At 44.7% G+C, this 14,898-nt stretch overlaps 1 protein-coding gene across 1 annotated transcript; it reads right to left on the bottom strand.

Moving 5' to 3' along the window:
- Positions 1-7,684: 7,684 nt before the first annotated feature.
- CIMIP4 (ciliary microtubule inner protein 4) lies at positions 7,685-11,067 on the bottom strand (the record flags this gene model as incomplete). Its single annotated transcript, XM_082480486.1, has 4 exons — positions 10,471-11,067; positions 9,302-9,446; positions 7,973-8,083; positions 7,685-7,770 (listed from the first exon to the last, which is right to left on the bottom strand). The coding sequence occupies exons 1-4, from the start codon at positions 11,017-11,019 to the stop codon at positions 7,685-7,687; spliced, it is 891 nt and encodes a 296-aa protein (XP_082336612.1). The 5' UTR covers positions 11,020-11,067.
- Positions 11,068-14,898: the final 3,831 nt, after the last annotated feature.

Here is a 14,898-nt window from a genome sequence, read left to right as displayed (position 1 = left end):
GAAGGACTCATGTTGGAGAAGTTCATGAAGAACTGTCTCCTGTGGGTGGGATCCCATGCTGGAGCAGGGGAAGAGCGTGAGGAGGAAGGAGCAGCAGAGACAACATGTGGTGAACTGACCACAACCCTCCTTCTCCATCCCCCTGCACTGCTCAGGGGGAGGAGGTAGAGAAATTGAGAGTGAGGTTGAGCCTGGGACGAAGGGAGGGGTGGGGGGAAGGTGGTTTTTTAAGATATGGTTTTATTTCTCATTATCCTTTTCTGATTTGATTGGCAATTGTGATGGTTTTGGCTGGGATAGATTTAATTTTCTTCATAGTAGCTAGTATGGGGCTATGCTTTGGATTTGTGCTCAAACCAGTGTCAGTAATACAGGGATGTTTTAGTTACTGCTGAGCAGTGCGTACACAGAGTCAAGGCCTTTTCTGCTCCTCACACCACCCCACCAGTGAGCAGGCTGGGAGCGCACAAAAAGTTGGGAGGGGACACAGGTGGGACAGTTGACCCCAACTGACCAAAGGGACATTCCATACCCTGTGACATCATGCTCAGTATATAAAGCTGGGGGAAGAAGGAAGGGAGGGACATGTGGAGTGATGGCATTTGTGTTCTTAAGTAACCATTCCACGTGATGGAGCCCGGCTTTCCTGGAGATGGCTGAACACCTGCCTGCTGATGAGAAGTGGTGAATAAATTCCTTGGTTTGCTTTGCTCTCATGCACAGCTTTTGCTTTATTTATTAAACTGTCTTTATCTCAACCCATGAGTTCTCTCGCTTTTACTCTTCTGATTCTCTCCCCCATCCCACCAGGGGGGAAATGAGCGAGTGGCTGTGTGGGGCTTATTTGCCAGCCGGGGTTAAACCACAACAGCAATAAATTAAATTAATTTCTCCAAGTCAAGTCTTTTTAGCCTGTGCCGGTACCTGGTGAGTGATCTCCCTGTCCTTATCTTGACCCATGAGTCTTTCATCATATTTTTCTCTCCCTGTCCAGTTGAAGAGGGGAAGTGATAGAGCAGCTTGGTGGGCATCTGGCAGACAAGTAAATAAGTTTTGGAAAGGCATTAAAATTATGAAATAGCCTGCACATGATGGTGGATCCCTCAGTGGCAAGGAAGGCAATGGACAGAATATGGATATCATTCAGATCTTCAGAATACTAAAGAGAGCTGTTGTGGAAAGGAAAGTAGCCAGCTTTGAGGTTCAGAAAAGCCTGCTGGAGTTGTAGGGGTCTTAGGTAACCAAGACAAAAATTTGAAAAATGACTCCATTATAATCCCATTTTCTTTCTGCAAATACTACTTCTCCTCTCCAGCGTCTAGTCCAACATGGTGAAAGATTTCAAGCAACTCTACCTCTTTCTTAGTTATATTAATGTATTTGGTAAAAGGGACAGGCCATAATTCCCATGTACCTGCATTTAGATAGGTTTGCTTCTCATTCCCCTGATAGGTGTGATTGGCAGGGGAAGAAGCCAGATTTAGATAGGGCTCCTTTCTAAAAATAGGTAATCAATTTCAGTACAAGACTCACAGGTTATAGGAAAAGAAAATGATTTTGCTTAGGCACATCATGAGCTCAGGTAATCAGTTTTCCTGCTCAAGAGCAATGAAGCCAAGGGTTTAAAAGAGAAGGAATTTTATTGAAAGGGATAAAATGGCAACTCAGCATAAACACTGGTAGGCCTATTTACTAAAATCAGCAATAGAACCTGAAAGCTTCATGGTAATGTAGCCCACTCCACTGTTTTGCCCAGAGCTGAGAGAGTCCCTTGTCCATCTGTAAGGAGATGTTGCTCTTAAACCTCTCTTTCTGTTTCCAATGCAGTGATCCCACCTTTGATACTGGGTTGTTGCTCTTGGCAGCTTCAGCCCATGATGCCTTGGTTCTGTCCACAGTCCCACATTGCCCCCTCAACATTTCAGATCTTAGAATTATAGAAGAGTAGGTTGGAAGGGACCTCAAGGATCATCTGGTCCAACCTTTCTTGGCAAAAGCACAGACTAGACAAGACAGCCCAGCACCCTGTCCAGCTGAATCCTAAAAGCGTCCAATGTTGGGGAATCCGCCATTTCCCTGGGGAGATTATTCCAGTGGCTGATTTTTCTCATTGTGAAAAATTTTCCTCTTGTGTCCAAGCGGAATGACCCCAGGAGTAACTTGTACCCATTACCCCTCATCTTTTCCACATGACTCTTTGTAAAAAGGAAGTCTCCATCTTCTTTGTAGCCACCCTTTAAATACTGGAACATGGTGATAAGGTCTCCTCTAAGCCTTCTTTTCTCAAGGCTGAACAAACCCAATTCTCTCAGCTTTTCGTCATATGGCAGGCTTCCCACTCCTTTGACCATCTTTGAGGCCCTCCTCTGGACTCTCTCCAGCCTGTCCATATCTTTTTTATGTTGCGGGGACCAAAACTGAACACAGTATTCCAGGTGTTGGCCTGACAAGCGCTGAGTAGAGTGGGGTAATGACTTCTTTTGTCTCTGCCAGTGATGCCCTTGTTGATGCAGCCCACCATCCTGTTGGCTTTCTTTGCCACAGCAGCACACTGTTCACTCACAGTGAGCTTGTTGTCCACCAGGACAGCCTTTCTACAGAGCCGCTCCTCAGCTGGGTAGATCCCAGCCTGTGCTGTACTCCTGGTTTATATTTTCCCAGGTGCAAGACCTTACACATGTCCTTGTTGAACTTCATAAGGTTCTTGTTAGCCCACTCTTCCAGCCTATCGAGATATTCCTGCAGGCTGGCTCTCCCTTCTGAAATGTCCACTTCCCAATCAGTTTGGTATCATCAGCAAACTTCATCAGGGTACACTTGATCCCATCATCCAGATCACTTGTGAAGATTTTAAACAGCATTGGGCAAAATACCGATCCCTGGGGTACCTCATTTGTGATAGGTTGCCAGTTGGAAAAGGAGACATTCACCACCACCCTGTGGGTGCAACCTGACAGCCACCGTGTCCCCACCCACCAGGCAGACGGTTTGTCTAGAACATTAGCCTTCAGTTTCTCCAGGAGGAGGCTGTGGGAAACTGTATCAATAGCCTTGGAGAAATCCAGGTAGACAATGTCCACTGCTCGCCCTCCATCAACTAAGCAGGATCCTCCTAGAGGAGTCTGGGGCAAACAAAACCCAAAGAGAACCCCGAGGAACATACCATTTGGGTTTTGCTGGGTTTTTGTCTTTTTTTTTTTTTTTATTTTCTTGCTCCATGGCTCCCATGCTCTACCACTATCAAAGGAAACACCACAGGTAATTCCCAACCCTCAAAACACCGTTCAGTCTTGATGGATAAGTGTTTTAAATACCTTTAAACTAAACACAGAATTGTATTTCAACCCCAGTGCCTGAAAGTGAAATCCACTGAAGTCAATTCACTTGCTCCCTCTTTGTTGTGATCTCTAGTCACTTCAAGTAGCTCTGGATTTCTCTTTTATCCCATTATAGTCAAGATCAGCAGTAAGTACTCCATTCTTTTAGGAATACTGGGCTTACTTCAGGATAGATGTAGCTCTGAATTTAAGTTTTATTTCACTGCAAGCTTTACAGCATAAAGGACTGAATTTAATAGCAGACTGAAGACTCTGATAAGAGTTCTTGCAGTGGCTATCTCCTGTTCTTACAGTTGTTACCATTTCAAAATGAGCCATTCAAAATCATCTGCAGTGGAGATACCAAAGGTTGGAATCATTCAGGATAGCATGAGATAGGCAGAAGTCAGGGGGTTAAATGAAAAGAAAAAAAAGATTGACAGGAGAACAGGAAATCCTTACAAAAAGTGTCCTGGTTTGAGTGACATAGGACTAGTTTCTCTTCTAATGCTTGGGAAAACTGCACTTTTAGAAGACTCTAGTGTCTGAATCTGTGAAAATATTTACTTTATAGCTAGCTATGTGTGTGGGTTTCAAGGTCTCAGTGTTTCTGAGCTCACCAGGTGCAAGGACGAGGAGGAGCGAGACCCGGGCACGTGACCCAAGGTGGCCGACAGGGTTATTTCATACCATGAATATCACATTCAATACAAGTTAGAAAGTTTGCTGTAAAGTTCTCTCTTCTGTGATGGCTGTGATCCTGAGAACTTCTTGCCCCATTGCCAGACCCCTGAGCCCTTCCCTTCCTCCCGAAGCCGTAGTGCGGGTGATGTCTGACATTTTCTGTCCAGTGCTGGGAGCGTGCAGCTTCCTACTGATAGAACTGGCTGGGTATAATCCTTGTGTATTTTATATTGGCCTCAGGATCAGTATTGGTTCTTTAGTATTATTAATGTTAATTATTTAGTCTTATTCTATTAAATCTGTTTATATTTCAACCCTCAGGTTTCCTTGTTTTTACCTGATTCCCCTTCCCAGGTGAGGAGGGGTCATTGGGTGATAGAATAATTGTCTAAACGACAATAAATTGTTGTGGGTTTCTCAAACCATAACAAAAAGGGATATCCTGCAGAATGATCTGTGCCTCAACTGCAGGGATGCACAAGCCTAAACAGGGAAATTTCCATTTCTGCCGGAAATACCAGAAGTTATGAGAGTGCTGCAGAAGCTTGTATGTAATTGGTTTCTTCTATGTCAAATTGCTACAGAATTATTATCTATTTTTCAAGTGCATTGACTCTTTATAGATGACTAAACCAATTCTTAAATAGTTTTTTTGGTGAATGGTTTAGCTAAACTGGAGGACAACCCATTTTTTTTCGAAGTTCTGCCTTCCCAGATAAAAACATTGGCTCAGAGCTGCCACCCAATGATCAGACCTCGTAAAATCACTTTAACACAGAGTACCTATGTTGCAATGTGCCGAGTTCAGTGGGACGATAAAGTGAAGACCGACTAATTTCTCACTGGATAAAAAAGGCTGTGAAAGGCCATTTCCCCCTCCACTCCCTTTCCAATCCTCTTCCCCAATATCTGCATACCCCATCACTCATTGCCTTGTCTACAACAAGGTCCTTTGCTTAGAAAATTTAATTTGTTAACCTGTTAACTTTGCTTTTTTCTTCTGTATTGATTTTATCTGCTGTTTTACCAGGTTGAATCAGTTCAGAGTGTGGGCATGTGTCAGCACCAGCACAGACAAGCAAGAAGGAATGAACTGCTGAGAGCAGAGGAATGGGTAGAAGGGAGATTTCAGCCCTGTTCTTGTCTAACTGCATCTGATATGCTATTTGGAGATTCCAAAGCTGGCTTTAAATACACAAGCTTGGGTACCCGAAACACTCCAGTCAACATGGAGTGCCACACAGGGTAATGTTCCTTGCCAAGGTTCTGGCTAAATTAGCCTGTTCAGCTCTCAGAGACTTCAGTTATTGATTGCTCCCAGTAGCTGAGCTGTCTCACTGAAAGCTATCATCTCAGATATCTCTGCAGCTTTCAATGTGTCACCCATCAGAAAGCGTTTGCCCCTGGCTGAGCTGTAACATTTGGCAAAGCAAAGAAGATGATGAAGGGGGACTGCCACATGTATGTCCACTTGGCATCAAACAGCTGTTGCACATTTGAGCACGTTATACGATGCCAATTGTTTTGTATTATTTAAATGCTTATAAACATATCTTAATTTGTAAAAAGTGTACAAAGTTACTTTACTCCACTGCAGGAGGCAAACACCACAGTTTGGTGGTGCACCAACAAGACCTTTCAGTCCATTTCCCTTTTGATCTCATCTCTTCAGAAGCCTTTCATGGGTAGCAAAGGGCATTTGCTTCAAGCTGTGCCACAGTCCTGCAGCCTACCTGCCCTAATGTCTATTTCTAATGTCTATTGGAAATAGATCTGTAAATTTGTATACTGATTCAGCCCACATGTTATGTTTTATGTGTTAGCTGACTGTGCCCTGAACTGCCTGCTTCCAGCATGCCAAGCAATGTCAGTAGATTTCAGCTCCATGTTTTCTGGATTAGGACTTGCTGAGGTCTCAGAAGACAGCATTTATTGTGTAGCTGGAGTCACGTTGGTCATCAGTGCTGGACGCAACACAGAGAACAGGTTGTTCCTACAGAGCTGTGCTGCTCCGCTGAAGCTGGAGTGGTGTGTGATCAGGCAGGAGCCACCTGGTACTGATGCACAAGCAAAACCCACAGGGAGGTTTCTACAAGCTGCCATTTGGCCAGTCTCCTTAATTTGAAAGACTTGGACACGAGCCTGGAAACATCCGAATTCCAAATGGTTAATTATTGCTGTGGAAAATGATTATCACTTGATTATCATTAGTTACATTTTAACTTCCTTCACTATTTTTATGAAGTCAGCATATTGTTATCTAATTCCCAGCTGATGAAGGGGGAAGTAACAATCCTGATTCTGCCCCAAAACAGTTCCTATCAGGGAGCAAAGCATCAATCTTTTAAAACGGTGAAAGCCTGGGACCAGATGGGAAAGATCAGGGCATTGCTATTCCCGGACACATACTTTGTGACTGCTGCACCAAACTGCTACGCTTTGGAGCTGGAAGGCAGGATCCTGCAATGAGGGCCATTAAATACTGTGAGAAAAACATGTCAGGAAGCCCAAAAGACCCTGCATGCCCTGCATTGTTCAAGCCCTTGGTTACTGTCCTGATACCCCCTCTGAACTTCAGATTATGCAGACTGTATGGTGGTCGCATGTGCTTCTCTCTGAGAGACACTTATCTTTGAGTCAGGGAAACGGCTGACAGGGCAAGTATGGCTTATGAGAACTTCAGTAAGCGTCCACTCACATTGTGGGGTGATCTGCAGATCGAAGAAGTCCTGGGGCTTCTTACAGCTTTCCTGTTCCTTTTAGGTGGGATAAGCTGGGTTTGGTTTTTTTTGGCATTGGCTTGGCCTGCAAATAGCGCGGGCTTTAGGGGATACCCTGATGCCTCCTCTTCTCAGGTGAGTTTGCATTTGTTTTCACACATTGCCACTGCTCCCTGCCAAGGTAACACCTTTCCTCAAAATCCTCCATGTGGCAGATGTAACAACAAAACTAGACCGGTGGGCAGAGAACCCTCCTTTCCTGCCCCACGTAGGCATCTGGCGCCAATCATACGGAGTTGTGCCCAGGCTATTGAGTGGACATTCTTTGGTGCCTTTCTGGCAAGAGAGCCTGAATTCACCTTGGAAGGGAGCTGGTTCTGTGCTTGGTGTGTCGAGCTGCTATGTACACACAGCTCTGAAGCTTCCGAGCCGCAGTTTTACAGCCTTCAGTGTGGGGAGAGGTGGGCAGCATTCAGGTCCTTGGGCAACCCTGGCTCATCCCCAGCGCATCCTCTGTACTTCTCTCTGGACTGTTGGGGCAGCTGTCAAAGTACCTTGAATTTTCTAGCAAACATGAGTTTGCACACACACGCACACACCACCACCCTCCCACCCCATCTTACACTGCTCACAGGTCCTATTCCACCTCATGTGCTGAGCAGATGAATTTCTATACGGCCTCCTCTCACCACCACATCTCTCTGCAAGGGTGTGTGTCTCACACACTAATCAGACCCACCTTACCCGTGACTAACAAAGTGATATTTTTTGTATTCATGTTCAGATTTATCCTGTATTGCTCTCCCCAAAGACACTCTTAATTGTGAGAGGAAGACAGCCCCAGCAACAAATCTGCTGTTGACAACGAGCAAGCAATGGGTTCGTGCTTTATCTGGAGGTTTATTAGACAGTGGAGGTAAAAGATCCCTTGTCGAATGCCCTCCAATCCTCAACCTTCATCTTTTAAGGCTTGCTTTTTTTCTTCCCATATTTGTCCTCCAATGCTTTCTGCAGGTTAAGATTTAAGGCATTTTTCCGATGCCATTTCCCTGAAAAAAATGCAAATCATAGTTCAGTTGCAGCCTCCCTTCTAATACTATTATCCTTTGAGGATTTTTCTAGATGTAGAGCTGCTCTCTTCTGAAAATGCCAATTTTTAGTCCCCCTGCACCAAACCCATCCATTCTCCTTGGCAGAAGCAGCACCCATCTCAGGAATTCAGCAATGTACTTTTCCAGGTGGAAGCCATACCTAGCTCATCAGTCCTCCTTCCGTGCCAGTTCTTGGGATCCCTGATTACCTTCTGAAGTATATCAGGGGTATAGGAATCTTTCATCAAGCTTCGGCTCTCCAGTGGGCCCCCTGCAAGGAACAGCAAATAAGGAACTGTATGGAGAATTCACCCTACTGCAGTCCTGGAATTGAGCAGGAGAGCAACACTGGCAGTTTCAAGGGCTCAAGAAAAGGCACACGTTGACTGTAATACCTTTGATCAGGTGTGTGGCTAGGTGCTGAATAATAGCTTCATCATCACCCAAGAGGGAGCTTGTCTTTGCCAATTTATCTGCTTTTCATCCTCAAGTAGCAAGGTATCATCTTTATTTGTATCCCAGTGCCCTTTCCTTACAAGTGCCCACTTATCTCCTGTTGAATCCCCTCATTCATGTGAGTAACTTCCTATTCAGCAGCACAGCTCCACAAAAAGCACCATCTTACCACTCCAGGCCTTCTTGAGCTCCTTTTCTGGCCACCATACTTAACAAACAGTTCCCAACTATGACTTCTCTTTTTATCCCCTCTTGACTTTTAACCATTAGAGGGGGCTTTATTTTAATCTCTCATCCTTTCCTCTTCACCTTCCTTTTTATTGTACCCATTCCTTGACAATAATGATTTTGAGCTCCCTGGGGAAAGATGTCCTTCCTTTCTGTGTGACTGCACAAACCCAGGACAATGCAGTCTTCAATACAGCAAGGTCTCGTCATGGAACATACTGTATAAGGAAAAGGAATCTGTCTCGTGTCGGCACATGCAAAACTGCAATCAAAGATAATTATTTCCAAGTTTCTTGGATGTGATGGTAACAAGAATGGAATGAATATTTGTTTAGATGGAGGGATCCCTGGGTACCCTGGAAACAGAGATTCGGGGAAGACATTTCAGAGCCCCACATCTCTAAAGGTCTTGAAGAGAAATAAAATCAGTATTGGAACTGCAGGTAACTTGGAACTGTAGATGGCAGAGGATGTTGAATTGCAAATGTTTTCCATTTGGACAGCTCTGAACACAGAGGACAGGGGTCATGATATACCTTCACTTTTCACACCTTGATTAAAAAAAAAGAGTGAAAGAAGAGAAAAGAAAGGAATGTAATAGATATAAAGGGAGGTTTCTAGCTTTCACTTCCTCAAGCATCACACACTGGAAAAGCAGTGACTGTGGATAGAAGGAATAAGAGGGGAAAGTGAGGATCACCTACAGTCAGATCTCTACCCAAAGAAGCGTGGCTGCCCTGAGCCCAGGCAAAGTGTAGATGGAACCAGCTTTGAAGGTCAAGCATAGGTACGCGTGTCCCCTCACCTTGGAAGATATTTGATCTCAGGTTGAAACCCAACTGGCTGTAATCAGCAAAAGATGTAGAGTTCAAGGGGTTTAGCAATTCGGTACGGTCACTGAGTCTTTTCTGTCCCATGATTAATGCTGCCTCACACAGAGCTCGCCGTTCCTGAAAACATGAACAACAAGGAACCACTGTCAGTCCACGTTCCTAAATGCAGCAAACTCCTGGCGTTTCCACCCCTGCGTAGGTCTTTGAGCTATGACTAATCCCTGGGACCTGGGTCTGTCTGTGATAAGCTCAGCGCTGTTTGTTCACCAAACCTAGAAACTTACATTGTTACACTTTTACAAAAAGGCAATTGCTGAACCAGCTGTTGCAAGATAGCCAGCATCCCGTTGAGCGACCAAGGCTAAAACTGCAAAGGTCAGGTTATGCAAACAAAGTAGGATGTGAAAAAGACTTGGAGGAGGGGAGGGGGGCTCATGAAGACGAAGAGTACATGATGTGAGGAAGACATGAATCTTTCATCCCTGCGACAACCAGGAGGAAAAGGAAAGCAGAAAACGACCCCCTAGCAACAAGTCGTGTCGTGCAGATGCAGAGTACCCCTCTACCAGAAAAAGAAGAGTATAAAACCAGGGACTTTCGGGAACCGGGCGCGAGCCGTCGGCAGAGTGAGACTCCCGGGCTGCCCAGCACTGTTTTGCTTGCTGCCGCTTGCTAAATAAATACTTCAGTCTTAATTGGCTCCGTCTCCTCGCATCAATTTGTGGGACTAACCTATAACATGTCCTTGAGTCTCTCTCAGCGGCTTCTGTCGGCATTGTAATTGCATGGGACAACTAGGACTGGTAAAAAGGGGGGCGAATTAGAAAGGGATGATGGTGTTGGGCCCTGGACTGGGTCCTGGTAGCACATTGTTTTGCCTGACTGAGTTGGGACTCTGCCTGGCTACAGGAACCTTATAAATGAAAGGGCGATGGAAAAACAAAACTAAAAAAAGACATGGGAAAGGCTGTCTGTGGAATGTGTCTCTGCCCCGTAGTGTGAAGCCCAAATACATCTCTCTACATGTCTTCTAGAAACTGCTAATATACTGCTAATATCCCACCCACTCAGCCCCCTGCTACACCATAAAAACAGCCTTCAACCTGCCACAAAGGATAGATGAAATAGCTTCCTTCAATACCTCTTCATCACTGGTAAGTTCAGCTGCACTCGCAAATTTATATTTGCTGTTGGCACAGATCAAGCTTTCTTTGTCCTCCAGAAGGAGCTTCCATTCTGCTTTCATATCTGACCCTAATGATGCTGAGGACTCTTTGGCACTTAATCTGCTGCAGGTCTCCTTGGCTTTTTTACAGCTGGCTTTGATGGTCTTTGGGGAAGATCCAGGCCCTCTAGACCTCAGTGTTTGGTGCTGGCCTGCTACTGGTTCTTTGACATTTGAGATGGATTTGGTGTCTTCTGCCTTCCTCTGCATGTATTTTGCAGACAGGTGGTAAGTGCTGTTCCTCCTTCTTAGCTCATGCCCCACTATGGGGTCTTTGGTGGGAGAAGTATCTTCTCTTTCCCCTTCAAGTCCTCTTGCACGAAGACTCTGTGTGAGGGGAGTTTTGGCCTGGAGACTCTGTTTGCTCTGGGTTTTAGTTTGAACACACTTTGCAGAAGGAGATGCCTGGGATTTAATAGATGTGGAACTCTTTGCTGTTCCCTGAGTCACCGGGCCCTTGGACATCTTCCAGGAGGCACTGCTGGAGCTCCTTTGGGATGTTCTTTGACTGCTGGGACATGCTTCTGCAACATGCTCCATTTTCTGTTTCTCAGGTCCCTCTTAAAAGACAAAAATAATAGCTAAATGAATTTGATACTGTTTTGACGACAGGTGGTACCATAAATGGAGCTGGAAACAACTGGACATGTCATTGTGTCATTGCCAGACAACAAAAGAAAAATTGACAGTCTCAAAGAGGGAAAGAAAAGAGAAAAAAACAACCTAGCAGCATTATACCAATCTTCCTGCTGAAGGTTCCTCAGGAGTCTTAAATGCTCTTGAGAGATGAACATGTACAGAAGTGCGGAAGTAAAAATCTTGTGGTCAGACACGCACACAAAGGTCTGTGTTTTCTCACGTGTAGGGACCCCTCCAACCCATGACCACTCTTGTGAACATGCACGTACAGTCTCTGTGGCTCATGGGTATTTGCTGATGATTTTACAGCACATTAGTGGCTTATTGAGCTTGAGCAGGGTGGTAGTGAGACAAGTCCACCAGTGGAGGAAAACACACTCGGGGAGGGGGGATATTAATCCATCAGCCCATGGCACTTGATATCCCTGCCTGAGTAGTTTTCACTCACAGAGGTACATGCAAAACTGGACGGCATGAAAGGAGAGAAGGAACGACACACAGCCTCACAACCTGTACTGCAAAGCAAGCTCTAGAGGAGGGATGGCTTCTCTGTCATCTTGCTTACCTGAAGTACCGTTTGACAGCACACAGTCTCTTCCTGCCACATCAGGTGTAAGGGAAGCTGGAACCTCTACCACACCCTTGGAAGAGAAACAAAGGCTGTGTCAGGCTCAGAGATGAGAAGGAAGGAAGGAAGGGGACGGTGGCTCTGCTCATCTTTAGATGACATAGATTATTCTCACACAAATGTATATTCCACCTTTCCAGATCAAGATAGAGCTGTCCCTGCCTGCCTGCATGGTTGGTCCTACAACTCATTATCCTCTTAGATTAAAAAAGCACAGAAGTCCTACAGGATTTCACATTAACAGCTCACACAGAAGAGCCTGCCTAGGACATGGCCAACAAGTGCTGCTGGGGAATACTGAGCTGCAAGAGTTTTCACAGGCAGTGGTGCAGACACAAGCCAAAATGGAAAAAACACTTCAGTGAAAATGTCTTTTTTTTTTATTCTGAAGCACGTAGAGATGTCAGACCTGTCATGTGCCGTGCAATTAAAACATCTTCCTTCGGTACATTAAAGTAAAGTCAGAAAAATGGGGAGAGGAGGTGATGAACATGAAATGTCTGTGCAGTGCCGGCTATGCAAAGGAAGGGAGACAGGCTGGAAAAAGGGTTTTTTCCCTGATTCTGGCACAGACTATCTCCTGGTTTGCTTTGCTAGTCCTGCTGATGGGACTGATCTAACACCCAGTCTTCACAAACTGCTTCCTGCACTAGGAGGAAGCTCATGCCTTTCCTGCAGAGGGAATATCTGTGTGCAACTCTCAGTCGTGTCCTGCTGATGGTTGGTGTTCCTCATCCCAGCGGGACCCTACAGGCCCTGTGAAACCTGTGACAGGTTACAACTGGAGCCATGGCCCACAGTGGTGAATATGGCTATTGTGAGCCTGCTGGCACCAGCAGCAGTACAAATGGGATCTGGATCAGGTAGGGATATATGTTTGCATTGGTCGAATTAGCTCATGATGTGACATATATGTTTACTTTCTGCTCCTGAGGGTAGTCATTGGAATGAAGACACAGTTGCCAACGGGGCAGGAAGCCTACCGCTTCTGTTAACTCACCAGGGCCGGCTTGAACCAGCAGCTTGTTTTACACTGTGCCAGTACTTTGCAGCAGCATTTCTGGTACAATATTGGGGTCCCAAAGCTGAAGTTACTGTATCAATCAGATTCCAGGAGTCAGTGCTGTGTGCTCTGCAAATGTGTTAAGAGACAGAAAGTCTCCCACAAAAAGAACAGGGCCACAAGAGAGGAAGAGAGGAAGCCAGTCCTGGCACACAGGGCAGGATCTGCTTCTTTTCTGTATTGCTTTTCGTTCTTTTTAAAGAAGAGTCAAACATTTACACATGATCAAAGTGCAGGAATCTGGGTTGCTAAATAAACTCCTGTGTTAACTCCCACCTCCTACTTAAAACAAAACCATCTCTGTTTGTTATTATTACTATATTCAGTGGAAAGAACATTCCAGTTTGCTGTTGTATAAATTCCTCTTCTCCCATTTCTTCCAACAAAGCAGAATGTCTGTGTAATTAGGCAATGTGCCCATTTCCCAAATCCCGTTCACTGATAACTTTCATTTCCCCACTTCCTTCTGGACAAAATGACGCTGAAGCCTGCAACTATTCCAACTTTCTAGTTTGTAACTGTATACGATGTTATTGTTACTGCTTATTGTTCATTTTACTTCTGAGCCTGAAGGTCCAAAGTCAAAGCACACTCTGAGACTCCTACATCTTGACACCAAGAAGGACTTGAAGGTCATTTGACCATCTTCCTGGATAACAGAAGCCACAGAACTATGTCTACGTACTCCTTTGCTAAGCCAATTCTGTGAGGGACAACATAGGACATACCACAAAAGACTATCTTGATCAAAGAGCTAAAAATTATTAAACTTGGTCTTTCTTTCTGCATGACACCCCCCCCCCCCCCCAAATGTATGTTTAGCACAGCCTAACACTCTGACTTTCCTGACTCCATGCAGCCATGGAGGAAAGAGGGAGCTGTCTTTCCCAGGCAGAAAATTAACATCCTCAGACAGGTGGAGCAATTGGTATGCCATTCTCGCCAGCCATCAGATGTGGTCAAGAATGGTCTCATATGCCTTCAAAATCTGGCTGGGCCCTCAAAATTTGAGATTTCAGTGACTTTCCAGACCTGAGAAGCCCCATGGGTGTCAAAATGGATCTTTTATATTTATTTTTTTTAAAGAAAAGAAAAGAAAAGAAAAGAAAAGAAAAGAAAAGAAAAGAAAAGAAAAGAAAAGAAAAGAAAAGAAAAGAAAAGAAAAGAAAAGAAAAGAAAAGAAAAGAAAAGAAAAGAAAAGAAAAGAAAAGAAAAGAAAAGAGAAAAGAAAAGAAAAGAAAAGAAAAGAAAAGAAAAGAAAAGAAAAGAAAAGAAAAGAAAAGAAAAGAAAAGAAAAGAAAAGAAAAGAAAAGAAAAGAAAAGAAAAGAAAAGAAAAGAAAAGAAAAGAGAAAAGATCCAGCACTTAACAAGAGGCAAAGCCTTTTCCACAACTGCCTCTCTCACCTGGTCCATGATCCCTGATGTGGTGACACAGTGATTCGTACAAGCAAGCAGGCAAGTCTGAAATCCAGGAATGGAGGTGGGATGAAGGCTGAAGAGCAGAGATGGTTGCTAGGGAACAACCCTCCCTCTATGAGCTGTGGTCTCCATGGGAACCAGAAGAAACATGGCAGAGATCAGGGTCATCCTAGCTGATGAAAAAAAAACAAACAAGGAGGACAGTAAAAGGCTGGTGTCTCATGAAACACCTGTGCCCAGAAGATCTCATCATATCCATAGGATTTCTTGGAGACTTTCATAACACTGTCGTGATAACCAACAAGACTGCATTTCAGCAGAACTGGGTCTTCTAGCATCTCCAAACACTTTACATGAGCTCACTGACCCCCATCAGACAGGTAGAGGAAGGTGCCCCCATTTTCCACATTAGAAAAGGGGAGTTAGTGGGCTGGTAAAAGGTCCTACATTGAGACAATGACAGGACAACAGATTGGCCAGTACCCAGTGCTATATTTTAGCCCTGGACTTCTCATCTGTTCTGCTCCACCATGGACCTGAGCTCTCACCAGGCCACTGGAATTTCTGTAAGTCTCCAGTGAAGAGTGCAACTCT

Source organism: Vanellus vanellus, assembly GCF_965231255.1.
Source record: "Vanellus vanellus genome assembly, chromosome: 1".
NCBI lineage: Eukaryota > Metazoa > Chordata > Aves > Charadriiformes > Charadriidae > Vanellus > Vanellus vanellus.
Note: the sequence above shows the minus strand (reverse complement) of the source record. Positions and strands in the feature narration are given on the sequence as shown.